This window comes from Eleginops maclovinus, chromosome 5, assembly GCF_036324505.1.
Source record: "Eleginops maclovinus isolate JMC-PN-2008 ecotype Puerto Natales chromosome 5, JC_Emac_rtc_rv5, whole genome shotgun sequence".
NCBI lineage: Eukaryota > Metazoa > Chordata > Actinopteri > Perciformes > Eleginopidae > Eleginops > Eleginops maclovinus.
In genome coordinates this window covers 2,960,729-2,974,158 of record NC_086353.1, presented here as the reverse complement: position 1 = coordinate 2,974,158, position 13,430 = coordinate 2,960,729, and the positions used below count along the sequence as shown (strand labels likewise).

Genomic DNA, 13,430 nt, shown 5'->3' with positions numbered 1-13,430 from the left:
TCAGACAGAGGGTGAAAAGAGGTGCTGCAGCACAGGCAGTATGAGAAAAAAAACAGAGCTGTTTGGAGATAGTAGAGACACAAAATACAAATATGAAGCTGAAAACGAGCAGAATAGGGCCCCTTTAAACAATACCAGAAGGAATGTATTTTAGTCATGATGTTTTAATGGTTTATTTATTAGTTTGAGGGACAGTCAGGAAAAACAAACTGATAAATCCACTCTTTCAATGTTTGAAATGTTCAATCCTCGTCTTCATCGTTCTGCGGAGTCAGCGGACGCCGCCGTCAACACACATGCAGAATCAGAATACAAAGTGCAAAGTCAACAGTATTTCATCAGTAAGCAGTTTCAAATGCTTCTTAGGATCCATGGAAAGTACATTCGATATTTAGTTTTACAATTGCACAAAACCTCAGAAAAAATCAAAATCAACACTGGATAAATGGTTTTGTTTTTTACACTTTCAATGACAGTTTTTTTCAGCCAGTCAGAGAGCATGCTGGTTATGTGTCGCTGCAATAAGCTGCCTGGTACATCAAACCCTACTGAAACATGAACAAATAGTCAGAACAAACCGGAGACCAAGATGCAAATACCTCTGATGCTGAATGTACAACAGCTCAAAAAGCGACGCGAGTTTAAGAGCTGAACGGACGGCAGGAATCTCAACAAAGTGACCATAAGGCTTTAAAGTAGAAAAGCAACTCTTTCTCTCTAAAAACACTTCTCAACTGCATTGTTTTGTTCCAACAAAAATGTAACGGAAGCTTCCTCCACGATTCATCGATATATCAACCTTCAAAATGGTGATTTTTGTGTGGAAATAAGACAGGAAATATCAGACGAGGGCCTTTAAGTGATCCAGAGCCTCGCTAAAGGGACAGAAGGGAAACATCCAAATGATTAGAAGTGAATAAAGTGCAAAACAACGGAGAATAATGTAGGGTTTCTCTTCGATTTTTCCCCAAATCCTGTCGAAGCACATCAGCCTGAAATCTTGTGGTCTGTTGGGAGTCCTGCAGGTGTCAGGAGTCATGAAGTAGCACAGCGCGGTGAACAGCTGTCTACTGTCTGCATGGTTTTGACTTTTAAAGCAGCAGGATGGTGTAATGCAGCTAATTTAAAAAGATCCTCTATTTTGGAGTCTGGATCTCTATCTCTAGAGCTGATAAAATGACAGTTTTGGCTGAATTGAACGCGTTAAAATGTCACCAATGTTACTATTAGTGAGAATACAAAGTGGGGGACTTTAATTAAACATCACTAATGGTGTTTTCTGCTCAAATATAAAATATATTTAGGGTTTGTCAGGTAAAATCTGAAGTACCTGTCTCTCAGAATAAGTCCTAAAATAATAAATTGGTTATTAATTGACAAAACTCTTGATGATCTAACCATGAATCAGTCTCTGGTTTAAGGGTGTGCTGCTTTCCTCCAGTTTAGGTGATTACGAACTGAATATATGAGGTTGTTTTTGGAAAAGCAAGATATTTTCACTCTATTTTCTGCAATTTCTTAGACCAAATAGCTAACTGATGACGCTACAAAGTATTTGACAGATTAACGATAACAGTAGCTTCAACCACTGCTGGTTAAAAAGTTCATAACGTGACCCCTGACCCCCCAGCTTGCTCTGCGGATTACAGTGTTTTGCAGTTTATGGGTTGAAACATGCAAAGCCATTATTAAGATCCTAAATGTTTGATGAGACGACTCATCAGATAAAAGAATCCAACTCCGTGTGGAAAATAATCCCCCTCTTCAGATTTCAAATAAAGTCTTAGGGTACATAGATTTTGAGAGTTCAGTCGTTCCTCCTCCCCCCCAAATAAATAATCCTGCAGTCTTCTCATGATAGCCTCACGAGAAAAAGAGCGTCCTAAACCAAAACCCTGGCACAACATCAGATTAAGCGTCCAGGCTTAAACCAACGGAGGTCAGGCAGCTTTAACTCAAGACACGAACGTCTGCTGGGGAAAGAAGAAGATGATGATGATGATGGCTGACTCTTTGACAGAAGTTTAGATCCGGAGGGGAGGATTAATACGGCGACATGTGGCGGGGGGGTGAAGCCGCTCGGAGAAGCTTCAGTGGCGTCTGAGCGGTCAAAGTTCTCACGAAGCTCAACATCTGGGGCTTAATGCTCCTTCTGCAGGTTCTGGTCGTGGTTCTGGTTCTGGTCGTGGTTCTGGGAGGGGGGCAGCAGGCGGGTGACGTGGCCGATGCCTTTGGTGACTCCCTCCCTGAAGAGGAGCTTGGCGCCCAGTCGCAGGTACTCGGGATGTTTGATGAAGCAGAAGCGAACCACGGCTCTCTCACCGGTACGCAGCTCGTCCTGCAGCGAGAGAGAGAGAGAGAGAGAGAGAGAGAGAGAGAGAGAGAGAGTTGGGATCACCTGGTCTGTGTCAGGTGGGTAAAACTCAATTTTACTTAGGGCCTCACTAGGAGATTGGTATCACATTAAGGGCGGGATGTATCTTTTATTTAATTGAAAAATTGAAAAGATATTATCTGTGGTTAGATTGATGCATGTCCAATAAACGGATAATGAGTCAGCATTTTACCACTTCCTGTTCCCTTGTCTCATATTTGTGATTAGAATTAAGGTCTGTGGTTAACACAAGCTGAAGACATTTTTGTTCTATGACATAAATCAGTAAATACCCCACTGGTGAATTCAAAGTGACCAAATTAGACGACTTACCGTCATCACGCCCAACATTAGCCGCCTTTAGCTTAGCGGTGTTGACACAAGTTCATGTGACCGTGCTGTAGTTCCTTTAGCCTAACGTTAGCTCTGCATTTACTTCCAGAGATTGCATTTAAGCTTCAAAGGAGGCTAAATGTGAAATAAATATCCTAAATGTTTGTCTCCCACACACCCCTTTTTCGGCATTAATCCTAAATCAAACTTTGAGGTCTCATTGATTTATTTTTTACCCTTATAATGCTAAGTTAGCCCAGAAAAATACACCATAACTGCACCACTCTTTGCCTTGTCACATACATTTCGATCCACAAAAAGCCCCCCAAAAAAGTTCCTTAACCATCCCAGCCTTCTAATTACATTTGAATAAATAGGCTAAGATACAGCCGACTCACCACAGACCAGTGACTATAACAAGTCAATGGTTGTGTGACATTCAAAAAGAGAAGTCAAAGATCTTTGAGCCCAGGCTTCTGACATGCAATTGTCCACACTTAAACACGAATAAATATGGAGTGTAACACACTTAAATATCATGCATGTGGGCTATTTTCCAACTTATGTGGGATGGCCTATTAAGTGACATCTCTTTAGTGATGAAAAATGAACAATTTCTCTTTCGGGACAATGTATAGGGCCCAAATTGAATAGACAGGATGGATTAACATTCCCTGGGCCCTTTAGTACGACGCATGTGCTCCATATCATCTCTAGGCCGACCTTCCCGTGAAGGCACTCCACTGTAGCTGTCTGCCGGACATTGCCCACGTGCACCGTGACCTGCGACCCCCGGCGAAAGGTCTTAGCGTGGAAGAGCAGGACGATGGCGGCTTCAAACTGACAGCAGATGGTCGGGTTCATCTTGGGACTGACCATCACCATGCCCTGCAACGGCCAATCACACGTCACTGTCAACACACGCTGTCACTGCTGGACGGAATATTAAAGGAGCTTCATTCATAACGTAGACATTTGAATATAAATCATCATATTTATGCAGCGCAGGTTCTTTATTCTTTACTTCTTTGCATGTCTATTCATTATGTTTACACTCTTTCAGATAAACATGTGTTTTCACTCAGATTATTAGTTCTAAACAATTAGTTTTTCTGGGTGAGAGCAAAGTGATCAGCTTAAATTAAAGGTTCTACTTCTTTAATGTATTTACGTTTTGCTGCACGAACAAAACTAAAGGTCTTAGATCAGTCAGTAGCATTGCTGTGACGTCATTGCGGACAAATAACCCCAGAAAACCTGGAGAAAATACACAAATGATCCTACGAGCTTATAGTATACTATGTCAGATGGAAAGGTTACTATGTAAACGTTGTAATGCTAATTCATTTAGCAGAACATGCTAACGTTATGAATCCCCCGCTTCATCAGATCAACATTTACTATCAAAATAATTTTACTCAAAGCAACACAGAGCCGAGAAAGTCTTTAAAAAAGGCAGTAAATTCAGGAAAACTGTGAATTTGACTTCAATTAAAGAGGCACGGGTTTGTTGGAAGCTGTGCTCGTACATCCTAAAGTGTCATCTTGCTGAGAGGCTTTGATTTGTGCTGATCAGGAAGAAGAAAAATAGCTCTCTATATATCTCTATATACTATAGAGTCTTACGGTCACGTGACCTCTGACCTTGCGCAGAAGCGAGCGGTCGAAGTTCCCCAGAGCCAGCGTGGCGGCCTGTCCGGCCCTCAGCACCCTGCAGGCCGAGCGGTTCCTCTGGATGCTGCCCACCTTCAGACGCAGGAAGCGGCCCTCGTCAGTCGGACCGACCACCAGCCGCTCGCCCTCCCTGCAAACGCCGCTGGAACACACACAGTCAGGGTGAGTCCTGATGTACCCTCAGTACTGTTAAACTGCAGAGAACTATAAAGTCAGCTCAGCGCTCCAGTGCGGCTTTTTTTAAATGAGACACATGATGAGTTTAGGAATTTTTCAGAAATTCTCGGAATTTTGCAGAAATATTCGATACAGAAATGCGCCATATCACAATATATCACATTGCAATGCTTAGCATATCGTAGACTCGCAATACTATCGTATCGTGGGGACCCTGGTGATTCCAACCCCTAGTTTATGGTGTGTTTATCTGCGCAGTCCACACAAACAGCAGCCATAAAAGAACAGTTTATTTTAATCCTTAAAAAGCTAAACTTTTCTGAGCAATTTTTTAAAACCTCAAATGATCTGTGTTTTGTTCTCACCTGTACAAAGTTCCTCCCACCACTGTCCCAACATCAGGAACTGAGTAGATCTCATCCACCTGCAAACACACACACACTTGAGTTTAATATTTAAGGACTTTTCCAAAGATCCCCGTATTTAGTAGGAACCTCCAAAGACTGTTTATGGGGTGCAATGCGGTCACCCAGAGTAAGTTACAGTGTGTGTGTGTGTATGTGTGTGTGTGTGTGTGTGTGTGTGTGTGTGTGTGTGTGTGTGTGTGTGTGTGTGTGTGTGTGTGTGTGTGTGTGTGTGTGTGTACCTGGAACTCAGTGAGCTGCTGCATCAGCTCCTCCTGCTCCTTGCTGTTGCTCAGTGGAGGGAGGATGTTCAAGAAAACCTTCAGCAGCTCCAGACTCTCTCCAGACACACTGGACAGGGTGAAGATGGGCGTGATGCTGCGCACAAACACACACACACACACACACACACACACACACACACACACACACACACACACACACACACACACACACACACACACACACACACACACACACACACACACACACACACACACACACACACACGATGAGGAACTGTTTCTCTTGCTGAATACCTGAGTACCTGCTGTTACCACATCTCCAGCAGAAGGTGGTCTGTATTTTTTTATCTGGACCCTGTTGACATGAATTTGCTTCTAAGTGACTCATAAGGAATGACAGCCTCAGACGTCTTTTATTAGAGTCAGAAAAAGTTTAGAAGCTATTGTTTTTGCAGTCTTAGTAGTGTTTTGTGCGCTATACCACTCAGGCAGTAGTAGCAGTAGTATTTTTAAGTATTTGTACTCACCACTCGGACTGGGTGAACTGCTGCGCGGCCGTCACGGCGTCGTCAGGGCCGGACACCAGCAGCGGCAGCTTGTTGCAGCCCGGCTGCTTCAGGAGCCGCTCCAGCTGCCGGACCGTTCTATCCACGGTGCCGCGGGAGCACAGGTCCACTTTACTGACCACGATGAAGATAGGAACTTTCAGCGCCATGGCCAGGCCCAGGTGCTCCCGGGTGGTGCCGGCTGGACGGAGGAGAGCAGGAACACTGTGAGCATGCTGACATCAAAATAAAGGACTTCATTACCCAGAAACCATCTGGCAGGTACCAGGAGAGAATCGGTTTTAAATGTGGAGTTGTGATTTTTTTGAACAGTTCTATTATTTATTGTATATTTGTTTGCTTGTATTCTATTTAAAATCAGCAACTCATAGTTTATTATGAGGAAAAAAATCTAAATGCAACTAAAAATGCTTTTTATAAAAGTTTTCTCAGAGTTTCTGCAAGGTTGGGTTTTGTTCATTTAAATGTAAGTTTAATGTTTCATGAACATATTTGCAAAGTGTATTTTTGAATACCACAAGGAATGATAGGAAATATGTATTATTAAATCCCTTTTTATCAGTATTTTCATGATATATTTAATAAATTGAATGCATAAAATGGATTGTTTAACTAATTAGAAATGATTTCCTCATTAAAAAATATAGCTAAACTCTAAATGTATATATTAAAACTTGTATTAGCTTTCTGCTTTTCTTTGCCATATTTAATAATAGCCTGAGTTCTAATAATAACCCCGCTCTAGCTCAGCATAATCCCATTTGAACACTGATCACTTCTGACCTCTAGTGGTGACTTTACTGTGCTGTTTGAATCTCTTCAGCAATGATGGTACTACGGTATTGAATGTTTAGGGACAAACAGAGGCACTTCTGACATATTTAGAGTGAAAATATTGAATATAATCACCAGTTCACCTTTGTGAGGTGTGCATGGAGGACAGGGTTATATATTTCTGTGCACGTTGTATTACGCTGAATGTTTTAATGCATTTTAGTTCACAGCAACTGTTTTTTTGACAAAGCGTCAGACAAAGGCAACCAGGCCCGACTTGGCTTCTTAGCGACCTTTGTTTGTTGTTGTACACTAACACACCAGGAAAGAGGAGGACACCACCCTGACCCAGAAAATCGCACAGTTATCAGTGTCTGTAGCGCGTGTCTGCGGCTCACCGATGCCCGTGTTGGCGCTCACCACCAGCATGGCGAAGTCGGGGCAGTAGCTGGTGAGGCCGAAGATCGTGGTCTTCAGGTACTTGTGGTGTCCGGCCAGGTCGATGAAGGTGATCATCTTAGAGGAGCTCTCGCAGATCTCCTCCGCCGTCCGAGACTCGCTGTAGTTCACAACCTGCAACGCGACACAGGTTTGTATCACGGATTAGAGAACAGACGATACTAAACCGCAGACATCAAATAATTAATTAATGAATCAAGCAACTGCACCAAGAAAAAAACATGAGCTTGGTTTTTGTGTTTCCTGTTTTATTTTGTAGTAAACCTTCTCTTTGATTTGTCTTTTTTTTACTTCCTGTCTTTGCATTTGGTGTCTGATTCTTTCCACCTGTGTGTGTAATCACCTGCTGCCCTCTCCGGCTGTGTCTTGTTGATGTGATTGGTCTGTGTGTGTGTGTGTATATGCCTGTCTTTCCCAGTGGTTTCTTTTAGTTTGTCGTCAACGTGGTGTGTTCCTGCTCGTCACTGGTTTATGTTTTGCCACTCTTCCTTTTTATTAGCTTAGCTTGATCCCTAAGTTTCGTGTCGACCAGTTTTTTTGAATCAGCTTTTCTGTTAATAAAGCTATTAAGAGTTGCCTCCATTTTGCTCTGCATGTTGGTCTTGGTGAAAGCAATCCCCCTTCTTCCTCTACAGAACTAATATATATATTGATCTGTATGTTAACATGATAACAACAGTAAACTTCATTGATCACACAGTGAAATCCTCAACCTACCTGGCAGTTTTCAGCTTCAACATTAAGGTGATGAACTTTAACTTTTGGGATCTAAGTATATTTGTATGCCCATGCTTTGGATCTTTTGAAGTGACAATTGACCCAAAATAAATCCAACACCCTCTCTCTCTCTCTCCATCATCAGAGTGCTCACCTCCCCTTTGCTGTTGAAGCCGAGGATCTCGAAGCTGATGCTGGAGGTGCGTCCGGTCTGGATCTCGTGCAGGTGTCTGAAGAGGTTGAGCCGCGCTCGGCCTCGCCCGTTGTCCAGCTCGCCCTGCGTCAGGACGCCCAGCAGCGTCGACTTCCCCGAGTCCACGTTCCCCAGAACCGCCACCCGCAGGTCCAGGAACTGTCCCAGTCCAAAACAACATGACGCAGGAGAGGGGTCACAGTCTACTCTCTACTATAAGCCTGTTTAAAGGGAAGGCCTGCTGCTGCCTGCAGGTGAGGTACATTTCAGGGGAGGTTAGGGATGGGTGATAGGGAGAGAATCAAATGTCAACACTGACACTAATTTATACACACAACAACATCCGTCCTGGAAGAGGGATCCATTTCTCCTCTGTTGCTCTCAAGGTTTATTACATTTTTCCAGGTTAGTTGTGGGGTTTCTTTGGGAAGTTTTCGCTGTGGACAGAAAGTCTCCTATGCTGAACACACTGTAAAGCCCTTTGTGTTATATGTGATATTAGGCTATATAAATCAAACGTGATTAATTGATTGGTCGATTTTGACTACTGGTGCTTTCAAAAATGTACACAATGGGATTTTGATTAACAAATCATTAGTAATGTGGATATAATGACTAAGCAGCTAAAAGGCAAATAATAGAAGCGCTTAAACAAAAAAGCGTTATATAAAAATAAGTGATATAACTCGACTGTAATGCAAATTCAAATATTTGAGCAGATAGGAGTGTTTTTGGACTTTATCTTACTTTCTTGCTTTGGCCCAGAGACATCCAACAAATGAGGAGAGGGCATTCAGGAAACAAACTAACCATTTGAAAGCAATTTTAAAGACTGCAGGAAAACTAAGACCTGGAAGACTCTCACCTGCTGATCATCGGGAACTTTTCGAACCAGGACTTCTGCGATTTTACGAGTATTTCTGTCCAAGTCGTAGTCTACCTCTCTCTCTCGGAGGAGAGTTATGTCAGCACCGACTCTGATGAGACACAGAAGGAAAACCTGATCAGAGAAATTATACATCACAACACTAATTCAGTTTTTACATCATTTTGTGAAACAGGTCATCGGTTTACAGACTCATTTTCTTCTCTACCCATTTTAATTTATTTCAGTGCATATGAAAACTGAACATGAAACCTGCATGAGGTACTTTTGACTTATTTTATTAATCAGATTTGAGACAAGAACAGCCTTCACAAGCAATAAATAAGAACAACTTGAGGATAATAACGTAACAGTTATGAGACTTTTTCTCATGTTTAAAGTTCACATATATATTTTAGAGATGCCTTTCCACCCAGCAGTGGTGATACAGACTCTGAAATCATGTGACCTACTTCTCTGCCATCCTCTTTAAGGTCTTGAGCGAGGCCCTCATGTCGGCCTCGGTCAGGCCCACTAGAAGCCCGTTGTCCTCCACTCCAATCTGATAGACGGCCTCGCCGCGGCCCTCCTGCAGACGCCACTTCAGCTGCGTGGCCAGATGCTCGAAGCGGTACTGGGTGGGATTCACCAGCTTCAACTACAACAACAGCACCGAGAGATGCATTATGGTACGGCAGGTGAATATCCAGAGAGCCCGACCCCAAACTCTAACAACTTTAAATTATAATCTTAATGTAAAAAGTTCACTGTTAATAAGAGCCTGACTGATAAAACAAGTAAAGCTGCAACAAAAATGTAATAATAAATATATTTGATCTGGCCTCACTCACCAACTGTCCCTTTAAATTGTCTCCCACAGGCTTCACCTACCTTGGGATAAAATTCTCACCAGACCTGACAGAGCTATGGAAGCTTAACTTCTCTCCCATAGCAAGTAAAATAAAGAAGGACCTAGATAGATGGCACGATCTACCCTTATCCCTTATGGGGCGCATTAGCCTAATCAAAATGAATGTATTCCCCAGGTTATTATATCCCCTACAAATGCTACCCCTGTGGATCTCCAAGAAGGTTGCTCTTGATATAGAGAGGGCATTCTCTAGGTTCATATGGCATGGCAAGAGGCCCAGACAGAAAATGAAAACATTACAGCTACCCTCAGACAGGGGAGGCCTGGGCCTGCCGAACAGAACTCTCTATAACTGGGCATGTCACGCTCGCTTCTATGGGAATGGTTACATGCTCATCTCGAATCCAAGCCCTGTCTAGATTCGTGGTCCGCTTTGCCGTCCTCACTTTGGAGCTTGGTCATGGGTGATAAGAAAAAGCTACATAGGGATGTCAAGAATAACCCAATTATATACAACACAATTAGAGTGTGGCAAGAAATCTGTAAATGTATGGGCAGAGGAGGTCATACCTCATGCCTGACCCCTCTTACGAGGAACCAGGATTTCCCCCCAGGTCTCCTTCCCAATATTTTTGACATGTGGCATGGCAATGGGGCGCGTGTGATTGGAGACCTATACGACAATAGGATGTTAATGACTTTCCAACAACTGCAGTCCAAATTCAGTATTCCCACAAAACATCATTTTGGCTTTCTCCAGGTCAGGCACTTTGTTGGATCCAGGACCTTACTCTCTCTTGACCCAGTCATGTACAGTGATGTTGAGAGGTTCCTTATTTCCCGTAAAGGTCTCACCTGTTTTATCTCTTCCTTCTATGCACTGCTATACTCTCTTAGTCCAGGTCATATCACAAGCATTGCACAGAAATGGGAGAAAGATCTTGACACAGAGTATATTGAGGATGACTGGCAGGAGGCCATTGTAGTATTTAAATCCACCTTTACATGTAATAGATTGAGAGACACAGTATAAAATATCACACCGTCTACACCTGACTCCTTACATACTAAATAAGATGGACCGTCAGGTTTCACCTCTGTATCAAGTGTCATAGAGGGGTAGGAACATATTACCATTACTTCTGGCAATGCAAATTGATAAAAAGATTTTGGGGAACGATCTCACAGGAACGGCATCTTTCAAGCAAAGGTGAAGAGGGACCCTGGCCTTTTCATCCTCGGCCTCCCCTCAAAGGAGGTGACTCTAACCCGTTTGAAGTTCAAACTATGCGACAAATTACTACTATTGGCCAGAAAATGTATTTTAATTAACTGGATCAATGATAAACCACCTACTGTCACCTTATGGTATAGGGAAATATTCCGAGTCCTCCCCCATGAACGACTTAGTGCAGTTGTGAAGGGTAATGAGGGGTCCTTTAGTGAGGTGTGGGCTCCTCTGCTCAACTATCTACCTGACGAATTGACTCATCTAGTGATGAGGGGCCAGTCTTCCTTACAATGGCCACGCCCACCTGATATAAATCCGTAAGGGTCTTTTCTTACAGTGTGGCACTTACTGCTTGATGTATCACTGTTTACTGTTTACTTGATGTATCACTGTTTATTGTGGGATGCTGATGTGACTGGGACTACATTATTGGGAGATGTGTGTGTATATAGAGCAATATGAGGAGGGTGCCTGCTTGCACTGCGGGGGCAGATGGGGGGCAGTTAACTGGAAGGTTTGCCTGCTAAGGATAGATGGATGGCAACATTTTATTTTATTTTATTTATCTCTGTTACTGATATGATGGCAAAATGTATATTTTGTGTTTCTGTTGAAAACCAATAAAAATCTGTTAAAAAATAAATTAAATAAAAAATAAATATATTTGTCCAAAAAACATCAGATATGTTCGTGTTCCTAACAGTGACATCTATTCGCCTACCAAGCTCCCTTTCTGTGGAATTAGAGAAGTACAATCAGCATGTTCTGCAGTTCATAGTAAAGTGGAAAGCTTGCACTACACTAAATGAGAGCAGTAAATAAAGAGTTAGTTACCTTGTACTCAATGTTTCCTTCTTCAGCCTGGAAAATAGTGGAGAGAAAGAAGACATGAGGACAGACTTGAGCCTTTAGTTAAAATCCAACATGAATACGGCAACAAGTATATTTTTACCCATAACTGATTTATATTTTGACCGCTGCCTCTCATAAATACTAATTCAGTTTCATTAATAAATGTGGTGTAATGTAGTGAAGTACATTTACTCAAGTACTGCTACTTCATACTTCTATACTACTATATATGATTCTAAAAAGGGAAATTACACACAATTATTACTTTTACTTTTGGTACTTTCATTTTTATGCCAGTACTTTTACTAAACATTTTGAATGCATGATTTTTACTTGTAGCAGAGTATTTTTTACAACAATGTATTTCTACTTTAACTCAAGTAAAGCATCTGAATACTTCTCACATTTCTGTGCATCAGTAGTTAGCGTGAAACTATTCAGACTGATGCAATAAACATGTAATGTGCAAAACAAACACTTATTTGCAATTTTGCTGGTGCTATAATCAGTTGTAATCTTTTCATAATTGTTTATTTAAGGTATTAAGGTAGCAATACTTCAATATGCTATTTATGTCACTTAATTGTACTTAAATTGCTGCTACTCAATTTTTTGGCCATGGTTATGTACGTATTTGTCTTTATTTTATTACTTATGTCTGCTTTTCTTTTGCATTAGTGCATGCCTTTCTCTACTGTCTATGCCACTTTTGCTGTAAATGTCCGAACTGTGGGACTAGTACAGGACTTCTGAATCAGTAGTTAGCTTTAGACTAGCAGGGGTTTACTGCAGCACCACTAGCTATGTTGCTACTTTAGCAGGCTTGGATGGCCCGGATGTTAGCTACCTCCGGTGGAAAATAGGGTGGTGGTGTTTTGTTGTTCCTGATGTTCTTTTTATTCCGTCTTTTCCTGCCTCGTTTGCCTCTTTTCGTTCGCGACTTTTTCGACGTTTTCTTCCCGGTGTTCCCGGAGCCCTGTCCGTGTCTGGTGTGTCCGGGCGACACTGCACCATTCCCGGATAAATCCACCATGATGGAGCTCAGGATGTCACCGAGAGCAGTGTGAACTCACGGTGCTAATATAACATGCACAAATACTAATAAATCTACTCTTTCTAACATTGCATCTATGAAAAGACACGGCCTCTCTGCGTGAAGAGCTGCAGTGGTGGATGCTCTCTCCTCAGCATCACAACAAGACACCAGGAAGAGGCGATTTGAAGCAGTTTTCTGTGAATAGGCGTAGTGGCCAAACGGTGGTACTACAACTTCAGTGACGTCATTTTGGCCCAGCATGAACACTTTTACGGTCGTACTTTAAATCATTAGGGTCTAAAAGTTGTCAAACGCGCTAAAAGCCAAATTCAGAGTTATTTCGTCTCTTCCTTCATCTGACTGAGCCGAGAGCAGGAGATCGGAGGCGGGGCTCAACGAAAATTCAACCGCGCATGCTCTGTGGGCCCGCTCATCCGGGTACTTTCTGAATCTACAGTCGCTCACTTTCGGGCTTCATGCGCCACTGTGTAACTCTCATAGGAGTGAACGGAGCCCCGCCTCCGACGCTCATCCAGTTTATGTCTTCTTTTGTTTTTCTTTTCTTTTGTATTTATTTATTCAAGAACATACATGGACAAAAGATTGCACTTTTTCATGGGCATGTCAAATTATTTTACGAGTACTATGTGGAGAATGTT

General features: G+C 42.3%; 1 protein-coding gene and 1 long non-coding RNA gene across 3 annotated transcripts; one reads left to right on the top strand and one right to left on the bottom strand.

Annotated features, from left to right (window-relative positions):
- Nucleotides 1-163: 163 nt before the first annotated feature.
- gtpbp2b (GTP binding protein 2b) lies at nucleotides 164-13,143 on the bottom strand. The gene is made up of 12 exons (XM_063882871.1): nucleotides 12,583-13,143; nucleotides 11,718-11,744; nucleotides 9,255-9,439; nucleotides 8,782-8,893; nucleotides 7,878-8,075; nucleotides 6,946-7,120; nucleotides 5,735-5,954; nucleotides 5,205-5,340; nucleotides 4,924-4,982; nucleotides 4,352-4,523; nucleotides 3,431-3,595; nucleotides 164-2,338 (listed from the first exon to the last, which is right to left on the bottom strand). Exons 1-12 carry the CDS (start codon nucleotides 12,766-12,768, stop codon nucleotides 2,141-2,143), a joined length of 1,833 nt encoding a protein of 610 aa, XP_063738941.1. The 5' UTR covers nucleotides 12,769-13,143; the 3' UTR covers nucleotides 164-2,140.
- LOC134864140 (uncharacterized) lies at nucleotides 7,454-11,417 on the top strand. 2 transcript variants are annotated; one of them, XR_010165788.1, is made up of 4 exons: nucleotides 7,454-7,750; nucleotides 7,869-8,170; nucleotides 9,276-9,470; nucleotides 9,662-11,417. It is a non-coding gene; the product is annotated as an uncharacterized LOC134864140 (long non-coding RNA). The 2 variants fall into 2 exon arrangements; XR_010165789.1 differs by having other exon boundaries at nucleotides 9,276-9,479.
- Nucleotides 13,144-13,430: the final 287 nt, after the last annotated feature.

Excerpts from the sequence above, each read along its gene's own strand:
- gtpbp2b (XM_063882871.1), bottom strand. The coding sequence starts at position 12,768 with ATGGTGGATTTATCCGGGAATGGTGCAGTGTCGCCCGGACACACCAGA. Across the intron at positions 11,745-12,582 it reads CACCCTATTTTCCACCGGAG|GCTGAAGAAGGAAACATTGA; the intron begins GTAGCTAACATC and ends ACTATTTTCCAG. Across the intron at positions 5,955-6,945 it reads GAGCGCCAACACGGGCATCG|CCGGCACCACCCGGGAGCAC; the intron begins GTGAGCCGCAGA and ends TCCTCCGTCCAG.